Below are 18,787 nucleotides of genomic sequence, written 5' to 3'. Positions count from 1 at the left end.
CACCATTGCCTGCTTCTGGTAATTTCTTAACACTAATTGGCCAATTCTGCTCGAAGGCATATTCCAGCTCTCCACTAGGGGGCCTCGGCTACACTTTCCAGTGGCCAGTCTTCTTGGATAAAAAGGAAGTTTGAGATAAAACCTCTTGATACCGCTCGTCAATATACTATTGACAGCTCGTTGGGAATCAGTGGTTGGAAACATACTACAGTTCAAAGCCCGCTGATTCTTATTACTTACCTCACTCCAAACCAACATGGTTCCAAAAACCACTTGTAAACCATCAAAGAAATTATCTCCGATAATGATGACCGTAGCTCCACCGGTAGTCCAACCTTCGCTAGGGCTGATCGCTTTAATGCATGGCGTAGCTGCTTGTATAAAGTAAGGAGAAGGGTTGAGGGGGGTGGGGGAGGAAGGAAACAGAGAAAAGCCGACATTAGTTTTTTGTTTTTCCATTTCTTCTTACTTGTATACCATATCTCAATGCCAAATGACAAATCATATTTGAAAGAAAAATGTTGGAAATGCATGATATTTTTGTACAAGACATACATAAAACAAATAAAAGAGCAGTCGTACTTCAGCGTGGAAATGTATTTAAAGGAAACTGTTACATGTTTTATAAAGCAGAGGCCAAGTCGAATGCTAGCGAGCAAGAGAAATGGCTTAATACGGCAAATTACGTGTCAAAGCAAATATGGCTATTACAAATGATTAAGCGCTGCGTGCATGTCGATTTATCTGCTTTACTGTACAGATCTAAGCACAGTCAATCACGGGCTTGTTGAATGAAATGGAACAGCAAATGTTCAGAATTTTTATTCTTTATAAGCAGCTAATTGGGTTGGTTTTTACTCGCTCTCTAACTCTCTCTCTTGCTCGCTCTCTGTGTCTCTCTCTCTCTCTCTCTCTCTCTCTCTCTCTTCAACTCTCTCATTCACTCTATCTCTCTTCCATTTTCCTCCGATCAGCCTTCGGTTCAAAACTTAATTTTCCTCGCTCACTGTATAATTACTGGTTTTCATGCATGAAAATAAAGAACGAAAAAAAATCAAAAGCTCTATATTAATACCTCTGTCAAAGGTACACATTTTACATCTAATATTGTTTGTCGACATGAATCCCTGGGCCATTGACTTGACCTGTCTTTGTCTCTAGAGTCTTCACATTTGCATGAGTTATTACAATGACTGGAGTAAGCAGCAGCCGGCCAGGCCCCAGTCACTCCAGGCTCACAGCAGCTAGTAAAACTGTGGCGAGGCTGGGCTGAAGGCTGCTCAGCCTCCGTGAGAATTGCTTTGTTCTCGACTTTGATCAGCCCTTCTTTTACACGGTGTTGACAGACCTTTTTTACCCGCTTTGATGGTCTTTTGTATGCTGACTTTCATGCAAAGGAGCAGATCCTAAGATATACACTTTCCCTATTACAAGTAGAGTCTGCTCCGCTGTATCTCACCTGCAGGGGCCTGGTTTGACAGTGCAGTATTATTGATTGTCCTCAAGACAATATAAATGCTCTTTTTTGTTGTTGTCATTCTAATGCTTGTACCTTCGGAGAGTTCCTAGATTCCTGACATGTACTTAGCGTTCTGCGTTGGATGTTGTGTTTATGATACAATATGGCAAGGCTTGTTGCCATGTGGAGTAGAGGCTTGGGCACCATGACAATCAAAAAAGTTATTATATTTTTATGACTTTTTTTATATTTTTTATTTGAATTTTGTAGATCTTTTTGGATCTCATTGAGTGCACCCAAAATGTCTGAATGTGGATGATATCTTTTCAGTGGTTGCTCGGCATCTCTCCGCAACCGTGTCTTCACTGTCAAAGAGGCCCAAGGTGGATTTAAAGCATGATGGATCTCTGCAAGGTGTCTGAGTACAAGTATGTTCAGTGGTCCTACCCCTAAAAGCCTGGCTAATCACCATTAGATATTATTGTTTAGAACGCTCTAGACATGCCACCTTCTTTGTTTGCTTTGACGTGAGACCAATGGAGGTTATATTTGCTTATTCCATGTGCATATCCCTCAGCAACAGAGGAACAGAGCACACACTGAGAACCTGCCCTTAACTAGCACTGTTGACTTCATGCTAATAAGTTCATACAAATTTTCATTTCTGAGGCTTCCGAATGACATTTGCTTTTCTTAATTGCATGGAGAGAATCTGAAAAGGATCAGTTCTCTAAAGACTGACAAGTCTCCTCACAGGGAGTGACCTTCATCAGCACAGCCAATTATGGCAAATAATTCTCAAAAAAAAAAAAAAGAGGAGAAAAAAAATTTACAGTAAACAAATTTACTTTGGAGGCTAAAAAAAAGGGGGGGGGGGCAAAATAGGATCTACAGAAGGCATACAAGGCTTCCGTCTAGCAGCTGGGACTCAGGGAAAACACAGGCCGTCTAGGAATCTCTAGTGCTTCATAGAGGGAAAACACAGACACTGGCTCAGTCAGAACCGTTATCCACCCTTCTCTTGTCTGTATTTGCATACATTTCAATGCACATATAAAGACGGAACATGTGTTCAATGGGGACCGTAGCAAAATGAATTACACAGAGAGTGTTACGAGAGAACTGATGATATACATGTACAATGCCTTTAAACAGATGATAGAAACTGGGCAATAGTAATACTAAGAGGCCAGCATTCACTGCCTTCGCCTTTGCTTTGGGTGTAGGGTGCAAAACCCAGACATGGCCCCAGTTTGATTGCTGCTTATGTCAAACTTTTCTAGTGGACTCCACAACCAGTGTGTTTTTATTTCTTATCAATAAGGAAGTTTCTTCGATACCATTGGCTTATTTGAGGCCCATTAATTACCTACAACAAGTAGATCTGTTATATTTTATTCCTACAAGAGTAATTTATTTTCCTCCCACGAACATACAAGGAAAATGTGTCTAGTTGTCCTTTTTTATTTTTATTTTTTTTAATGTTAGCCGTATTTTGCTATTATCTGCGATGAAGACTGGAAAATGCATCTTTAAAATTAAATTTTTATTTCAGACATCGCGCTTCGATCCATCTATTTACACACTTGATGTTTTTGTTTTGCAATCACATCAAGTATTTTATTAGTAAAGATATTCATTATACCAGTGTTGATTAATCAGCCCAAGTCTCTGGAGTAATATCACAGAATTTGTCACCTTTTTCTGAATTCACAATATTGAGACACTCAAACAGGCCTAATCTTGCCTCGCGAAGACTTCTTTGTTCTGCTTGCTAAAATGTCTTGTAATTGTGCTTAGGATGTCCAGATGGCTGGCTGATACTCCAGCTGATAGGATTATACCTTTTACCTCTCCTTGGGCCATCTGTTCTCTTTAACTCACTAAAACCCTGCAGCCTGGATTCAGTTGTCGTTATTGCATAAACCTAACTGCATTACAAGCACTTGGCATGCAAATCATTTGTATGCTGCAGGCCTGGTGGTGCAGTGATAGAAGTTGCTTAAGGTTTATACCGTTAGTAAGTCTCTTCTGTAAAAAGTGACAAGGAATAAAAACTATAATGAAATATCGGAATTTTTGATGCTTCCGTAAGTTTTTTTTTTATTTTTTGCTTCATTTTAACCACTGCAATAATTTGCCATGCTTTGTGAGGACAGAAGATATTCCATGGCAGTCGTCCACTGAAGCAGCAGGGGGAATTAGTTATCTTGGAAATGGTCTAGGTTGAGTGTATATATACTGCTGGTGAACATTAGATTATTGGATAATGAGGTGTTAGCAGGCGGAAGATTTGTGCAGATATATATAATTATTTTATTTTTATTTTATTTTTTAATGCATGCTTTTATTTTATCATGCACAGTGATCTGCCGGAAACATGGTATTTTAAAGAATTTAAATTTTGGAAACACACTGCATGCTGGTAAATACCATGTCTACTGCTACACTCACACACTTTTGCGGATGAATCTAACTTGCTACGATATTTTTATTTATTTTTTTATTATTATTATTATTATTATTATTATTATTATATTATCTTTTTTTTTTTTTTTTTTGCCCTAAAAAAAAATACAAAATAAAAAATATATATTTTCTGGAGTTAGTTGTGCTTCCCGTGTTCAGCCTATTATTCTGCACAAATCTTAGCAGCTGTGAAAAAATAAAATCGTCTACAGAGGTCCTTTGGGATAATCTGATTCCTGCTTCATATACAATGTACGTAGCAACATTAAAATGAATGTTCTCTTTTTTGTGGGGGTAAAAAAAAATTCTGCTTAGAGTCATATAGTTTTTGTGCAGCTTACAAAAATAAATACTTGTGTTTTGCTAAGATCATAATAGCTCATTAGAGGGAGGCCGAGCTTGGACCTCTACCAAAACCTAGCACCACAGGGCTGAGCTTGCTAACTTGAACCTATAATGTTGCCAGTTCTAACTCTCTAGGGAAGAAGACGACTAGGGGAGAGGATCCAACCTTCTTAATTGTGAACCTCATTAGTGTTGGTTGCTAGGCAAAACATACACCTATCCTCAGTACATATGAAAGGGATAAACAATACGTCACACTATAATGACTCTTGGGTTTATAGCAACCTCTAATTATTATATTTTGTTCTCTTTTACCTTAGTCATTATTGCAGAAAAACAAATTAGTTTATTTTTGCACAGCATGGCAGATTGTAAATTACGCTCTTATTTTGATATCCAAATCATCATGTTACACTTATCGTAGCTACTCAATCTTGTTGTTTTATGCAAATCAAGACTTTATATTTTTTTCCTTTTTATCGCTGTAATAAGTCAGTTATCCAGTTTACTCATTCTTTCATTACCACACATCAGCATCTTTCAGCGCCTATCTTTCAGCAACCAAATACCAAAAATAATATTTAAATTATAACTGATTTTTGGTCAAGCACATATGCACATGGAATTAAAATTATATAGCATGCATAAGATAATTTTGCATTGAATTTCTTATAATGAACACACTCCCATCTGCTGTAGAAGTCAAGGGTCCAGTGACAGGAAGTTGACCTCATAGTAAATTCCTTTGAGAATTGGTCATGTGTTTTACAACCATTTACAAATGCTTACAAAAACTTAGGAATGTACCTCTTGTCCGTGACCAGCAAAAAAAAAAAAAAATTATGTCTGAAATTAAATGAAACCGCAAAAAAAAAAAAAAACTGATGTCAAAATAAAATATAAAAAGTTTTGAAAAAAAAACTTGAACAAAAATATATTTTAAAAAAAAATGAAAAATTTGAGACAAATAGTGTACTGGTTGTAAATTATTTGAGCTGAAGGTAAAATGGAATTAAATGACCGTTAGAAGATTTTATTTTCATTCCAAGTCCTTTCTTGTATGGCCTAAAAATCTCCATCTGTCTGTTGATCAATGAATCGAGGTGGAAAAATAGATGTAATAGTGTATTCAAAATAAAGTTTGATGTATAAAAAAAAAAGCATTGCAAAGGAAAAAAAGGACATGTAAATGTATGCCTACCATTTTCCAGATAAGATGGAGCCGTACCTTCTGAGGGGTCAAGGCGGCGAGCCCGCCTTCCATGTTTAGAATTGTTGTGTACGAACATGTTGTCTGAGACAGCCAGCACATGGCCATCCACATTGACTGTTGTCGATACAACAACCTGAAAAACAAAAACATTCCATATAGCAAAAACTGAGTCAACAATCCATCTGCATTTTTTTTTTAGGAATCTATGATGCTGTTCAATAACTTTTGACCAAATTGGGACAATTCTAGTAGGCATAGGTGCCCCAATCTTCTATACATATTGAATATATTGCACAGCATCACTGGCTGACATCAGTGCCATCTTAACAAATAGGCACACTAGGCAGTTGCCCAGGGCCCCACAATTCAAGGGGCTATCAAGCAGGGATAGGTGGTGGTCACACAATCAGACCAGGCCTCCCAGGGAATGGCTGTCATCATATTGAGTGCTGACAGACATTCACTGTATAGAGATGTGCAGAGATGGTGCAGAACCAGAGGAGAAGCATGTTGCGATTTTATTTCATTAGTTCCCATTAATGGGTGGGTAGGAGACCCAATGCATTGCTTTGCCCAGGGTCTACAATACTGTGTAAATTGCTCTGGCTGACCACTTGTAGCCAATAAGGCAGCTTGCAAACAAATTTTATTCATAGATTTTAACAATTCTATGGCGCAATCAGCACATGTTTTGGTCACACGAAATACCAGTGGCGGCTTCAGGGGTGGTATCTGCAGTACAGTTTGAAATTCAAATAGGGGAGCCACCAACTGCCATTTCAGACCGACTCCCTTATTTTAATCTGTGCTGGAGCTCCCCCTCCCCCATCCTGAAGCCACCACTGGAAGATATCTTGCCAAAAAGTGACTTTATAATATAATGATTTCGGTGAAAGTGTGTATGTCCTTCACATAACAAAATGTTCCAACAACCTTCTCATACATAAGTGAGGAAATACTTCCACAAATCATAACATTCTACCCATCTACAAAAATGAAAAAAACTCCCGTTGCCCTCCAGACATCTGTCACTTCTTTGATTACATTTACCAACCAATAATGATGTTTTTGCATATGAAAAGCTTGAATGGAAAATGAATAGTGAAAGTGTTTTCAAGCCATGAAAAGTATCCATTCTCAAGTTCATTTGGATGGTGATTGACCCTGGTATGTCAATGGAATTTCCTTCTTTCTGTTAGAGTGAAAGGCTTCTATTCTTACTGGCCAGGTTCAGAGTGCGGCCATAGAAGAAATGATGGATAGCGCGCTCTTATACTCCAGCTGCTTCACACAACGACTTACACATCACAACCTTGTTAACCAATAACACCTTCAGTACATGCATTGTGTGACCCATCCTGGAGATGGTTCTACAGTGAGGAGCAAACTAGGCAGAGGATTGTACTCAGTGTATGTACACAGGCATACACTTACGGTATTTGTCATCTCAAAATATTACAATGTGTAGTAAATTCATGGCATCCAATCAGAAATTGCCTCTGTCTAGAACAAAGTAGGACAGTAGCCAATGCAATGAAAGGTCTGAATGGGTGTCATATTTCAATGTAGGCTTCTGCCTTTGGTCTACACTACACTATTAGGGCTCAGAGAGCAACGTTTGTAAATAACTATCATATCCCTTATGTCAATTAAATATAACCCAAATTGGCAGACATTCATTAATATGGTTTTATTCATTAAATGTTTTCATTAGCAACAAAAAGAGTCTGTAAATCTAAAGACTGTGCCTGCCAGATAGACATTTGTGATACATTCCCAGTTTAACAAAGATGCTATATTATTTTATATGGTGCGTCCTTCGATGTTATCATAAGCATTTACATAATATTATACTACATAAGAAGCTCGTAGGTTAGGTCTTGCCATGGAAATCTCATACGTAGGGTTAACACCAATAAGCATATCCAAGATATACATACTGAAAGCCAATGTATGGACTAAACTAATAAATAGCCTATCAATTCACTCCTAGGTTATGGTGGAGATTTATCAAGGCTTGGAGAATGATATAGTATGAACCACTCAGCTCCTAATTGCCATTGTACAGGCTATGCGTGAAAAATGACAGTGAGGAACTGATTGGTTGGCACTTGATCTCTCTCCAATTGACCCCAGTAACACAGTTGAGGTCTAAGGCAATTTTTTATAGGACACGCCCTCCTAAACATCATTCCAAATTACAAAATGGCTTCCTCGACGGTGGTTAATGTGTACACCAGAAGGTGCTATAGTATGATTACCCGATAGGTAGAAAAGATAGTCAAAGTGCATTTTATTATTCAAAGTCATTTCCAGATTACCGTGCTAACAGAGCATGTTTTCCAGGTCTCTTCACAGAATCACAAGTGAAAAAATCAGTACCACCTGTGTGTCAGTCAGTAATGAATACACCTGTGCTTCAGTATAGAGTATAAAAAACACGCCATACACAGATATATCTCTGGTGCACACCGGTTAATGGTCCAGCAATATATATCGACTGTATGTGTGTGTATCAACTATATCGGCCAGTGTGTTCCCAACTTATGGGTTGCCCGAGTACTGGATCTTGGAAATGTTGCTATACAGGACAGCTGGTGTGTTAAATTGGGTGGTGGATCACATAATAATCCATGTCTTACTTTTGAAGACATGATGGCGGTAAGTGTGTCTAAAATTGTATTATTCATCCCTAATACACCCTCATGTAAACTTTGATGTTTGTTCTGTCACAGCTGGATAACCGCTCGGGGAAATGTAACATCAACAAGAAGCTAATTAAAAGTCAAAAATGAAATCCGAAACAGTATAACAAAAACAAACGTAAAAAAAAAGAACCAAGCGTTGTAAGTCAAGCTGAAGATTCAGCAGAGGTCAGTAGACTCTCTTCAGCCGTTGCTATAGTAAATTACATCCTGTACAAAATACAGGATGCCTGCTTTCCATACTAAAGTGCATGCGTGGTTTTAGCCCTCCGCTCTACACTGCATGAAACGCACAGAAAAACACAGAATAAGGCAGGGAGAAAGCATGACTGTCTACGCTGTGTCAGTTTATATATAGGTCAGTCACCAGGGGAAAATAACAGTTCAGCCAAAAAAAAAAGCCGTTTGTTGTACATTAACTCGTTTGTGGTCGGTACCTTGACAAAGCAGGCTCACCATGGCCGAATGTTGCTGCTTATCCCTTATATCATGCCTAGTTCCCTAAAATAATGGAAATAAAACAGAAAGACAAGGAGATGGGCTGCAAGCCCCCCCCCCCCCCCCCCCCCCCCCCAGTGCCATCCTCTGCTAACTAGCACTTCCACTGGTGGCCGCAGAATTATTCGTGAGTGATGTTTCTTTTCAGCCATCAGCAAGACAAAAGAGGAGACTTCTAGTCATTCCCGGCTTGACCTCCTGCTCTGCTCACATGGATCAATATTACCAATGGCACTTGAAGCTGAGATCCATGAGAAATGGAGACTCACTGGAGTGATTTGAAGAATAGTTGTTGTTGGGGGGGGGGGAGTTTTGCTATATCTTGCAGTGAGCACTTTATGAATTACATCTAGGAAAACAAGCAAGAGGGAAGACACAGCACATGCTTCATTATAGAGCATGCAAACAGCATGTATGATTTCGGATTATTATTCAGTAGAGGCGGGCATTGGCCCATGTGTGTCCTGTCTGCTCTTACTGACTGGTGTCACCACGGGCCCCATTCATCAAGGTGAATGAGTCTGTTATACATGCGGAAGCAGTTATTTCTGCATGTTTTATGTAATGGACCCATTGATCATTGATCTCCCCAGGCGTGTCCCCTGTGAAGTCATCGAGCTTCACAAACTGAAAGTTGGCAGTAGGAACTAACATCATCTACAGATGTCGTTAGCCCACTCAGTTGTCTACTTCCAATTGGAAGGAGATCCGGAGTGCAAAGAGGGAACCATTCAGATCTCTCTGCCTTGCTGTGCATACTAACACACTAGACAATTTTTTAAAGAATTTACCAATAAAATCGTCCAGTGTGTACTCACCGCGGATCGCTAGTGACATCGCCCGTTGTCTATAGGTCACATGAGGTGACTTATATACCCTATAACTTTTCATCATGTGTCCATAAGTCACACGAGGTGACGTGTTGGCCAGTTTACTGCTAACTTTCCATGTAAGAATCTGTCGGACTATAGGTGCACTCACAAGCAAAGGGCTCGGAGATGCTCTTAAAACTTCAAGCCCTCTGGCAGGTAGATTTAATTATTGTGTCAATACACTTTCACAGCATTGGTCTATGAAGTTAGCCTTGTTCCCACTTCAATGCTAAACAGCCTTTAAGTGGTGCTAATTCAGAACTAAAGAGGCTAATCTCACTGAAGGATCTTAATAGGTCTGAGAAGAATGCACAGGTGCTCATAGGTCTCTCATTTGTTGTGTGGTGATTGTAGCTGCAATTCACAAGAAGCAGTTTATGAAAAGACAGTGGCCTCACTCCTAGTAAATCAAGCCCCATCTGAGAGGTGTATAGTGTTCCCGAAAAGGGCAGCGGACATAAATAATCGGCTGAACTTACACTTTCCGAGCATTGCAGTCGCAATTTTAGGGGGAGATGAATCAAGCTTTGGAAAGAGATAAAGTAGAGATCGAAGTACCAACCAATCAGATTCTGTCGTTTGGCAAATACAGCCTGTAACATGGCAGTCAGGGGCTGATTGGCTGGTGTTTGACACATCTCTGTAGATGGCACAAAAAAGTTTATGTAGAGCTATAATAACGCAGAATTTGCAGCTGATTACAGATAAGCCAAGCTCTGCAGTGTTGCATGGAGGTAAGCTAGAGTTCATCCTCTCCGTAAGGGCCATACCAAAGTAGCACCTACACTACCAGCCACCCATAGATATAATCAGTCAGCAAGGAAAATTGGGGCTACAAACAGAAGCAAAATACAGGATTTAGATGGGATCCTCATATTGCTTACTGTTAGAGTACTTCTTATACCTAAATCCCTAACAGGCAGATCTTATGGGTTACTAAGTAATAGGACCAGTCTTGACTTTAGCCACATGTCCGTTACCTAGTGCCTACTTTGCAATGTCAAATGACTGGTGCCCAAGAGGGCCTGTTATTATGCAGTATGGCCTTCACAATCATAAGGTGACTGAATTCTCCATCAGCCCTTATCAGTTTGCTCCTGTTTAAAAAATGACCAGGTGTTTAGGGACTAGTTTAGCCAAAGGTAAGCATTTATGGGCATCTTGAGAACATGAGCCTCTAATGCAAGTTAACATGGACTATGGAGGGATACATAAAGCTATGGGGTTTTTTCTTTACGAAAATGAACAATACAACTTAATATGTATCACTAAATTTGATTCAAGATCACCGCGACAATAGATTTAAAAAAACAAAAACAAAAAACAAAGATGAATTATTCTATGAGGACATCTCCGATCAGGAGTATCTCAGACTGCATGGGAGTTCAGCTCAAAAGTTCTTCAATTTTCAATGGAACAAAAAGTAGTCCTTCAAAACCCTACAGCTGACGATTCCGCCAGCAAAATTGCATTTAACTGGAAAGTTATTGTGTAATTAGCATCACAGTGCCAGGCTTTCTCCCTCAGAGTACCTGGAATCTTCGCATATCCCTCGGGTTCCCTGCATTCTTCAGGCAGTTCTGATTACACTTGAGGAAAAACTTTAGGAAGAATCTAGGGAAGAAAGAAAGAGAGAGGAAAGCCTTATAAATATGTCACAAATATGGGACTGTCATACAAAACGCACAGAGCTGTATATGCAGAAAATTTAGGCGGGGACTAGAAACACAAGATAACAAACCACAATCATATCGAACCACTTCTGAAGTGTTTGACATCTACTAACTGTTGTGGGATAATGGGATAATCTTTATCAGATTCTGTTAATTTTTTTTTTTTTTTTAAATACTAGAACAATTACTGTAAACATTTCCATAGATTTCTAGAAAACATTGAAACTTTTTGGATTCTTTTTATTTTGTTCTATTGGGTTCAAGCAGCATCATAGTTTAATGTAAAGGGTGAATACAAGATGAAAGGGGGATACAATTATAGATGGACAATGAATAATTTTAGATTAATTTGATGAAACACTGTCATTTTGTTAATAAAAATACATACACACGGAGAGACTGCCAGTAGACCCCCCATATATGTTCTAGGCTACCCAAGTACATTGGCTAAAAATATGAGTGATGTCATTATTAGCATCAATGCCTGACAGCACTGAGGTCATGGGTTCCATATATATTCTCCCCAGGCTTGAGTGGGTTTCCTCTGGGTGCTCCGGCAACCACCCACAATCCAAAAACTATACTGGTAGGTGAATCGGCTCACACCAAAATTAACTATACCGTGAATGTATGTGAATGTATATGAATGTATATGTGATAGATATGTAAGCTCCAAATATTCTCTGTGAATCGCTGTGGAATGTGTGCGCGCTATATAAATAACTGCTAATAAATAATAACAAAAAGATAATAATTGACCTGTCCTAACATTGAAACATCAGGATTGTACACCAATGGCACTGAGTGGGCCCTGCATGTTATCACTGTGTTACGAATAACTGAAGTGTATTTTGTTCCTTTAACACTTGTTCAAATTCATATTAAATTTTATGGAGCATTCCAACTATTGACATATTACGATGCAATACAGATATTCTCTAAGGGAAATGTTAGGCAGCATGTAGTGTAAGTCGATTCTGTTGAGACCTGGAGTTCCAGACAACATATTTTCAAGTTAAATATGGATTATGCACAATACATATATTTCTGTAGCACAGCAAGGATGCCGTGTCAGCTAAATTGTTCATGGTGGTTGAATATTGTTGCAAAACTCTAGAACTTTGGATGATGAGATGTTGGGTGAATAAGTGAGCAGGTCTAGACAACTTATATATCCCAGCGAGGTTGTCATATACCGGTGGCAGCCACTATGGACACTTCTATGCCTCAGAGAGGTGTGCAAATGTCAGTCAACCAAATGCCTTGTCCACAACTAACGAGGGACCACACTTGGTGAATTCAGGTTTCTATAATTAAAGTTTAACTGTTGAATTTGCCTTGGGATACTGCATTATAATGCACAGATGGCATATTGATAAGCATTACTGCTTCACATCAGAGAGGTCATGAGTTCAATTACCAGCTACGGCCCATTTGTGTGGAGTTTGTATGTTCTCTCTTGGTGGGTTTCCACCGGGTGGTCCAGGTTTTCCTCCCGCACTCCCAAAACATACAGGTAGGCTTTTAAAAACCCTATTGTGTATGTGTGTCCATGTGATACTGACTATAGATATTCTCTGTACGGCACTGCAGAATATGTGTGTGTGTGTGTGTGTGATATATATATATATATGGCGGTTAATAAAAGTTAATTAATAATTATAATAAATGACATAATTATATTAGAGTAAGTGTAGAAGAGCTGCTCTGTGTATTTTATACAGCAGAATTGATGTGAGAGGACATAATACAAGGCCAATATATAAATACAGTATTTATATCTACGTAGTTGTATACTAAAAAAAAAAAAAAAAAGATTGAAACCAGAGCCTTTTACCCCCTACTCATCTGTCCTGACAATGCCATGTAGGCCCCATATGCCACCAGCATACAGTTAAGTCACTTGATATTCCACCCACCAATTTCCCCTAACTGCTACCCTGCAATTATACAGCACACATTCTGTTGCGAGGTAAATTAGGCACACCTGCGGCCAGACTTCATTTAAACTGCATCAGAAAAAGGACCTAACAAGGTGACTACGTGCCTCAAAGTTATAGTCCTGTCAAGCAATTAGGTTTTCACTTCTGGGACATCCGCACAGTGCAATTATGCCACACATTACAACCTGGCTAATCTGCTGAACAAATGTCATGTCTCCGAGATGCTAGTAAAAGCGGTTCATCTGCAAATGTGTCTGGTCCTCACCCCTCCCGTATGCATGGAACAAGCACCTTTCTGATTAAATCATTTTACTAGCGCTTAGCCAAAAGAAGGGAGAAGTCTGTTACCAATCTTCCTCCCGTTAGCCGGTGCATATGATGATATGAATCTCTCCATACAATACTGTTCTGCTGTTTATACCGGTCGACAAAACTTTTTACTGTAACTCATAAGAGGGCTTTGTGTTCCCTTACAGGCTCAGGGAGTCATTTAGGGTGTTCTATTCAGAAGGTGGGCTGGGAGTAATAATTATATGTATACTGTATAGCTGCTGGACAGATTCTGTGGTGATGATGTGTCTGACAATCGTACGGTGCACTATGTGTAACAGGTTCTTACTCATTAATAATCTCACATATCTATCCATCTATCTATCTAATGTATCATACCGATCTATCTATCTATCCTCACATATCTATCTATCTATCATATCTATCTAATCTCACATATCTATCTATCTAATCTCACATATCTATCTATCTATCTATCTATCTATCTATCTATCTAATCTCACATATCTATCTATCTAATCTCACATATCTATCTATCTATCTATCTATCTAATCTCACATATCTATCTATCTAATCTCACATATCTATCTCTCTATCTAATCTCACATATCTATCTATCTATCTATCTATCTATCTATCTATCTATCCTCACATATCTATCTATCTAATCTCACATATCTATCTATCTATCTATCTATCATCTATCTAATCTCACATATCTATCTTTCTATCTAATCTGGCATATCTATTTAATCTCAGATATCTATCTATCTATCTATCTATCTAATCTCACATATGTATGTATGTATGTATGTATGTATGTATGTATGTATGTATGTATGTATCTATCTAATCTGGCATATCTATTTAATCTCACATATCTATCATATCTATCTTAACTCTCATATCTATCTATCTATCTATCTATCTATCTATCTATCTATCTATCTGTCTGTCTGTCTGTCTGTCTGTCTGTCTGTCTGTCTGTCTGTCTGTATTATCCATCTATCTCATATCTATCTTAACTCTCATATCTATCTATCTATCTATCTATCTATCTATCTATCTGTCTGTCTGTCTGTCTGTCTGTCTGTCTGTCTGTCTGTCTGTCTGTCTGTCTGTCTGTCTGTATTATCCATCTATCTCATATCTATCTTAACTCTCATATCTATCTATCTATCTATCTATCTATCTATCTATCTATCTATCTAATCTTGCATATTTATCTAATCTATTTATTTTATCTTGCATACCTATCTATCTATCTATCTATCTATCTATCTATCTATCATACCTATCTTTTATCTCATACCCATATATCTAGATAGACAGACAGACAGACAGATAGTTAGATATGTATTCTCAAGTTCTTTGATAATGTAATACTTTATTGTACAGTCTAAACATCTAAAATGGAGTCTGCATTATGTCAGTTCCCTGGTATTATTATTATTTTACTATTATTTTTAATTGCAATAAGCCCTTCTGGCCACGGAATAGTTAATTGTACAACCTGCCCAAAACATGGTTATTCATTGAGTAGTAATTCTATTGTTGGAGCATGAGACAGGACTCGAATAGATTCACTCTTTCAAGTCAAATGGTAATTCTCATCCCTTGCTCTATTACCCTTTAATTGGCTTTTTCTTAGAAAATATCTGACAACCGCCTTTACATATCTCTTTCCCAGACCCCGGTACACAAAGGATTTAATGCTCTTGTTATGAGCAGGAGGGGAAAAAAATCCTTGTGTCAGAAAATCTTTGGCTCTAGCACCAATAAACTCTGTATTACTCCTAAACATGGATTTGTTACTCAATTGAGGGGAGGCGATACAAATTCCAACCTGTCATTAGTGCATTATGCGTAATTGTGTACAGTATGCTTTCAGTTGCATCTGTTGGCCCATTATCAAAATGACCATTATGTACACTAATTCTCTGACCCTGTCTATATTTCCCTAAAGAGTCATAATCTTTCACAGTAGGCAGCATAAATCAAGCCTGAAATACGCTCTCTGTTTCCTTGGATGCCTGGGCCTCCCTAGAAGACGGGAGTTAAGGGAAAGCTAAGGAGCGGGCAGCCAAGTCAAGGCCTCTAAACAGGACTTAATTAGCAAACTATGCAAAGGTGACAGCAATAGGGTACGAGTATATATATATATAAACAAAGTGCCGGCAAGAGCACCAATCACAGCAACCATGTATCAAGTTTAAAAAAGTGAAAAAAATGGAGAGTGATAAACAGCCAGCCAATCAGCTGTTACAGGCTAGGTTTGAAAAATCACAGGTAGAGGCTGATTGGTTTTTTATCACTTTCCGCTATATAACTTTTTGAAGCTTGATACATCTGGCACATAATGCCTGAAACATGCCCCTTTTATATATTTATGTATTTTTAAATATTGATAACTTCACGGAAATAATAAACTTCCTGTCCCGGATCCCAACCCATTTCCTGTTGCACCGATCTTGATATAGGTGAAAAGACTGTAAAACGTTAATATTGCAGATTTATAGCACAGAGTACCCTGTTGCAGCACAGATATTACCCAGCCAGCTACAGACAGCAGGTAAATGTTTACATTTAGAGATTGGTACCCTTAACCGACTGTATGAAGCATATAATTGACCGAGAAGCAGATGCCACTAATAATAACTTGACAAGTTGGTACATGTGTCTTAATTCCCTTAGAGGCTGAACCTCTGCTACTGAGATTGTCTAGCAGTTGTATTTATATGAGCAGAGCACAACTGCATTTTATAAACACATTATATACAGGTTATTACAGGATAACATACCTCCCATACCCACCCCACCGCCATGCCAATTTCAACAGGACAATCTGGAATCCTGGACCCAAAATGGGTGGAGCTTACGCCAAACTATACTGATTCTTGTCCAAAACTGGGTGATTTAGGGAACATGTGGGCGGATGAGTGGTGAAGCTTGCTTTGTCCCGATTCTGAATGTTTCAGTATTGGCAGATATAGAATAACTGTATTTATTTATTAACATGTATACATATGTGAGGGTATTCAATGTGAGGGTATTCAATGTGAGGGTCACGGCAGTCGAGCTTGCTTGACCGCCGTGACCCAGTCCCGTTCTTGGTCAGCTCGACCGAGAACATGCAGGCGGGATTCAATGTCCCACCTGCAGCGGGATGAGAAGGGGGCATGGCCGCGAGTTGTGGCCGGGAAGAGGCGAGCTGCAGCCGGCAGCTCGTCACTTCTTGGCCATTCTTGGCAGAACGAGCCCGACAGCTTGTGATGTTGAGGTCGTTCTGCCGAGATACCCTGCTCAATGCTGTCGGAGAAGACAGCATTGAATAGGGCCCGGCGGGCATCTCCCCGACGGGAGATGCTCACTGGCGATTGAATACCCCCTTAGAGTCAGGGACAGTAATAAAAACAGGCCGGGTATTAACAGGCATCTGTGGAGCAAAGAAAGGAAGTGTAAATTGACTCACACAGTCCGATGTTATCACCAAGCTACTTTGTCAAAATTATTACCTGTAGAGAGTTTTTATTAGTTCCCATGAAGACACAACACTATCCGGCTACTTATTGTAGCGCTAGGCCATCTACAATATGACTCTCCAGAAGCTGAGACTAGCATGACAACCACTGGTTGTATTATAGACAGGACCAAGGGCGTAACTACCATAGGTGCAGGGAGTTCAGCTGCTATGGGGCCCACAGCTGAAAGGGGCCACCTTCCTTGTCACAGTTACACATGTTACATGCAAGAGTGTAACTACCATAGGTGCAGGTAGTACAGCTGCTATGGGGCCCACAGCACAAAGGGGCCCACTTTCCCTGTCAACTTAACATGTGCTGTATACATTTTTCACCACTGAGTGGTACATAGGGGCCATTACAAACTTTCAGGAGCTCATACTAATTGTCCCTCTCCACAAAAAGAGAGTTCTTTTAATACCCCCGTACAAATGATATTAAAATGCAAGACGGGTTTTTGGGAGAAACGTTAAGAAAAGTTAATTCATTAAAAGAAAAAAAAGATCCAAGATGTATACCAGTAATAACCTTTTTTTTTATTACAGAAATACTTCCCATTGTAACTTCGTCCATGCACACAGATGGAAGGCGTAAACGTAATTGCCCTCTCTGCAGTGCGCATGTCATAAAATACCTGTCTTAATGGCTTTACGCCTCAATTATAAAAGTGTTGTAATGATCTGGCTTGCAAGTGGGTCAGGTGATTGTGTATGCAGCGGAGGTAGGTCGCATCCATTAACCCCTATGTATCGCCCACTTGACTGCAGCCCACCCAAATTCATTCCAGAGTCCGATCAACGCCTGTGTATTTAAGCTATGAATTAGCTCATTTATATTTACTTTTATGAAGCTGATTATCCAAAGCTTCCCTATCTGATGAAAATCATTTTAATTGTAGTGTTAGGCTCCTGTGTAATATCCATTAGATTATGAGCTGTTTAAATTCTACATGGGTATTGTGTAAATTGGCCCTTTGTGTGCTGGGAAGCAATTACGACCAAACAGCTCTCTTTTAAATGGCTACAGAAGTTTGTGGTGTTGTTTAGGACAATCAGAAACAAAGGAGGCTGTTTAATTGTAATTTAATGGAATATCAAGGAGTCCGTGGCATTAGATGCTGGCAACTGAGAGCAGGAGAGAGAAAAAAAATTAACTGCAATTATGTTTGATTAAAGCTATCCTTCTCAATAATCAGCCATCCTGACAGTCCATAGGGCTCTGGTGGGTTCCGGGATGGCAAAAGGTGTTGAGCAATATTAAGACCAATAAAGGAGATATTAGCATGGCTAATTACAGCACTGCAAAACCTGTAAAATGGACCTCTGTGTATTGTAATGTGTGAAATAATTGGCCAAGGCCATTATCAATTACATAACAAATGAATTTGGGATGTCAGAGAATAGCTGATGTGATGCGTTTTACTTGACACAGCGCCGTTCCCTTATGTTTTTATGTTGCAAAGGTCTTTTCAGCGCTTTATCAAAGCTGAAACTTTACCAAGTTATTAGGCTGCCGATACAACTGTACCGGAAGCCCATCGGTGAACTTACTGCCGGTTACCCTACTGCAGGCATGTCCAAACTGTGGCCCTCCAGCTGTTGTGAGACTACACATCCCAGCATGCCTTGCCACAGTTTTAGCATTCCCTAATAGCAAAACTGTGGCAAGGGCTGATGGGATTTGAAGCTTCACAACAGCTGGAGGGCCATAGTTTGGACGTGCCTGCCTTACCGCTTACTCTCATCTAACCAGAACAATAAGAGTCACACAATAACTAGTCCTTACCGGTCCAGAGAT

At 39.2% G+C, this 18,787-nt stretch overlaps 1 protein-coding gene across 32 annotated transcripts in view; it reads right to left on the bottom strand.

Annotated features, from left to right (window-relative positions):
* EBF3 (EBF transcription factor 3) overlaps window positions 1–18,787 on the bottom strand; it is a 127,406-nt gene that overhangs the window by 35,609 nt on the left and 73,010 nt on the right. For 18 of the 32 annotated variants that reach the window (XR_014444632.1, XR_014444633.1, XM_083149475.1 and 15 more), the window contains exons 7-9: window positions 11,094–11,175; window positions 5,475–5,619; window positions 241–374 (exon numbers count right to left, since the gene is read on the bottom strand). Coding sequence is in view for 30 of the 32 variants with exons in the window: in XM_083149475.1 (XP_083005601.1) it covers window positions 241–374; window positions 5,475–5,619; window positions 11,094–11,175 (361 nt within the window). In the remaining 2 variants the exon portion in view is untranslated. The remainder of the gene's footprint in view (window positions 1–240; window positions 375–5,474; window positions 5,620–11,093; window positions 11,176–18,787) is intronic. The other 14 variants (XM_083149474.1, XM_083149493.1, XM_083149479.1 and 11 more) reach the window with 3 other exon arrangements.

This window comes from Crinia signifera, chromosome 6, assembly GCF_055691185.1.
Source record: "Crinia signifera chromosome 6, ASM5569118v1, whole genome shotgun sequence".
NCBI lineage: Eukaryota > Metazoa > Chordata > Amphibia > Anura > Myobatrachidae > Crinia > Crinia signifera.
Note: the sequence above shows the minus strand (reverse complement) of the source record. Positions and strands in the feature narration are given on the sequence as shown.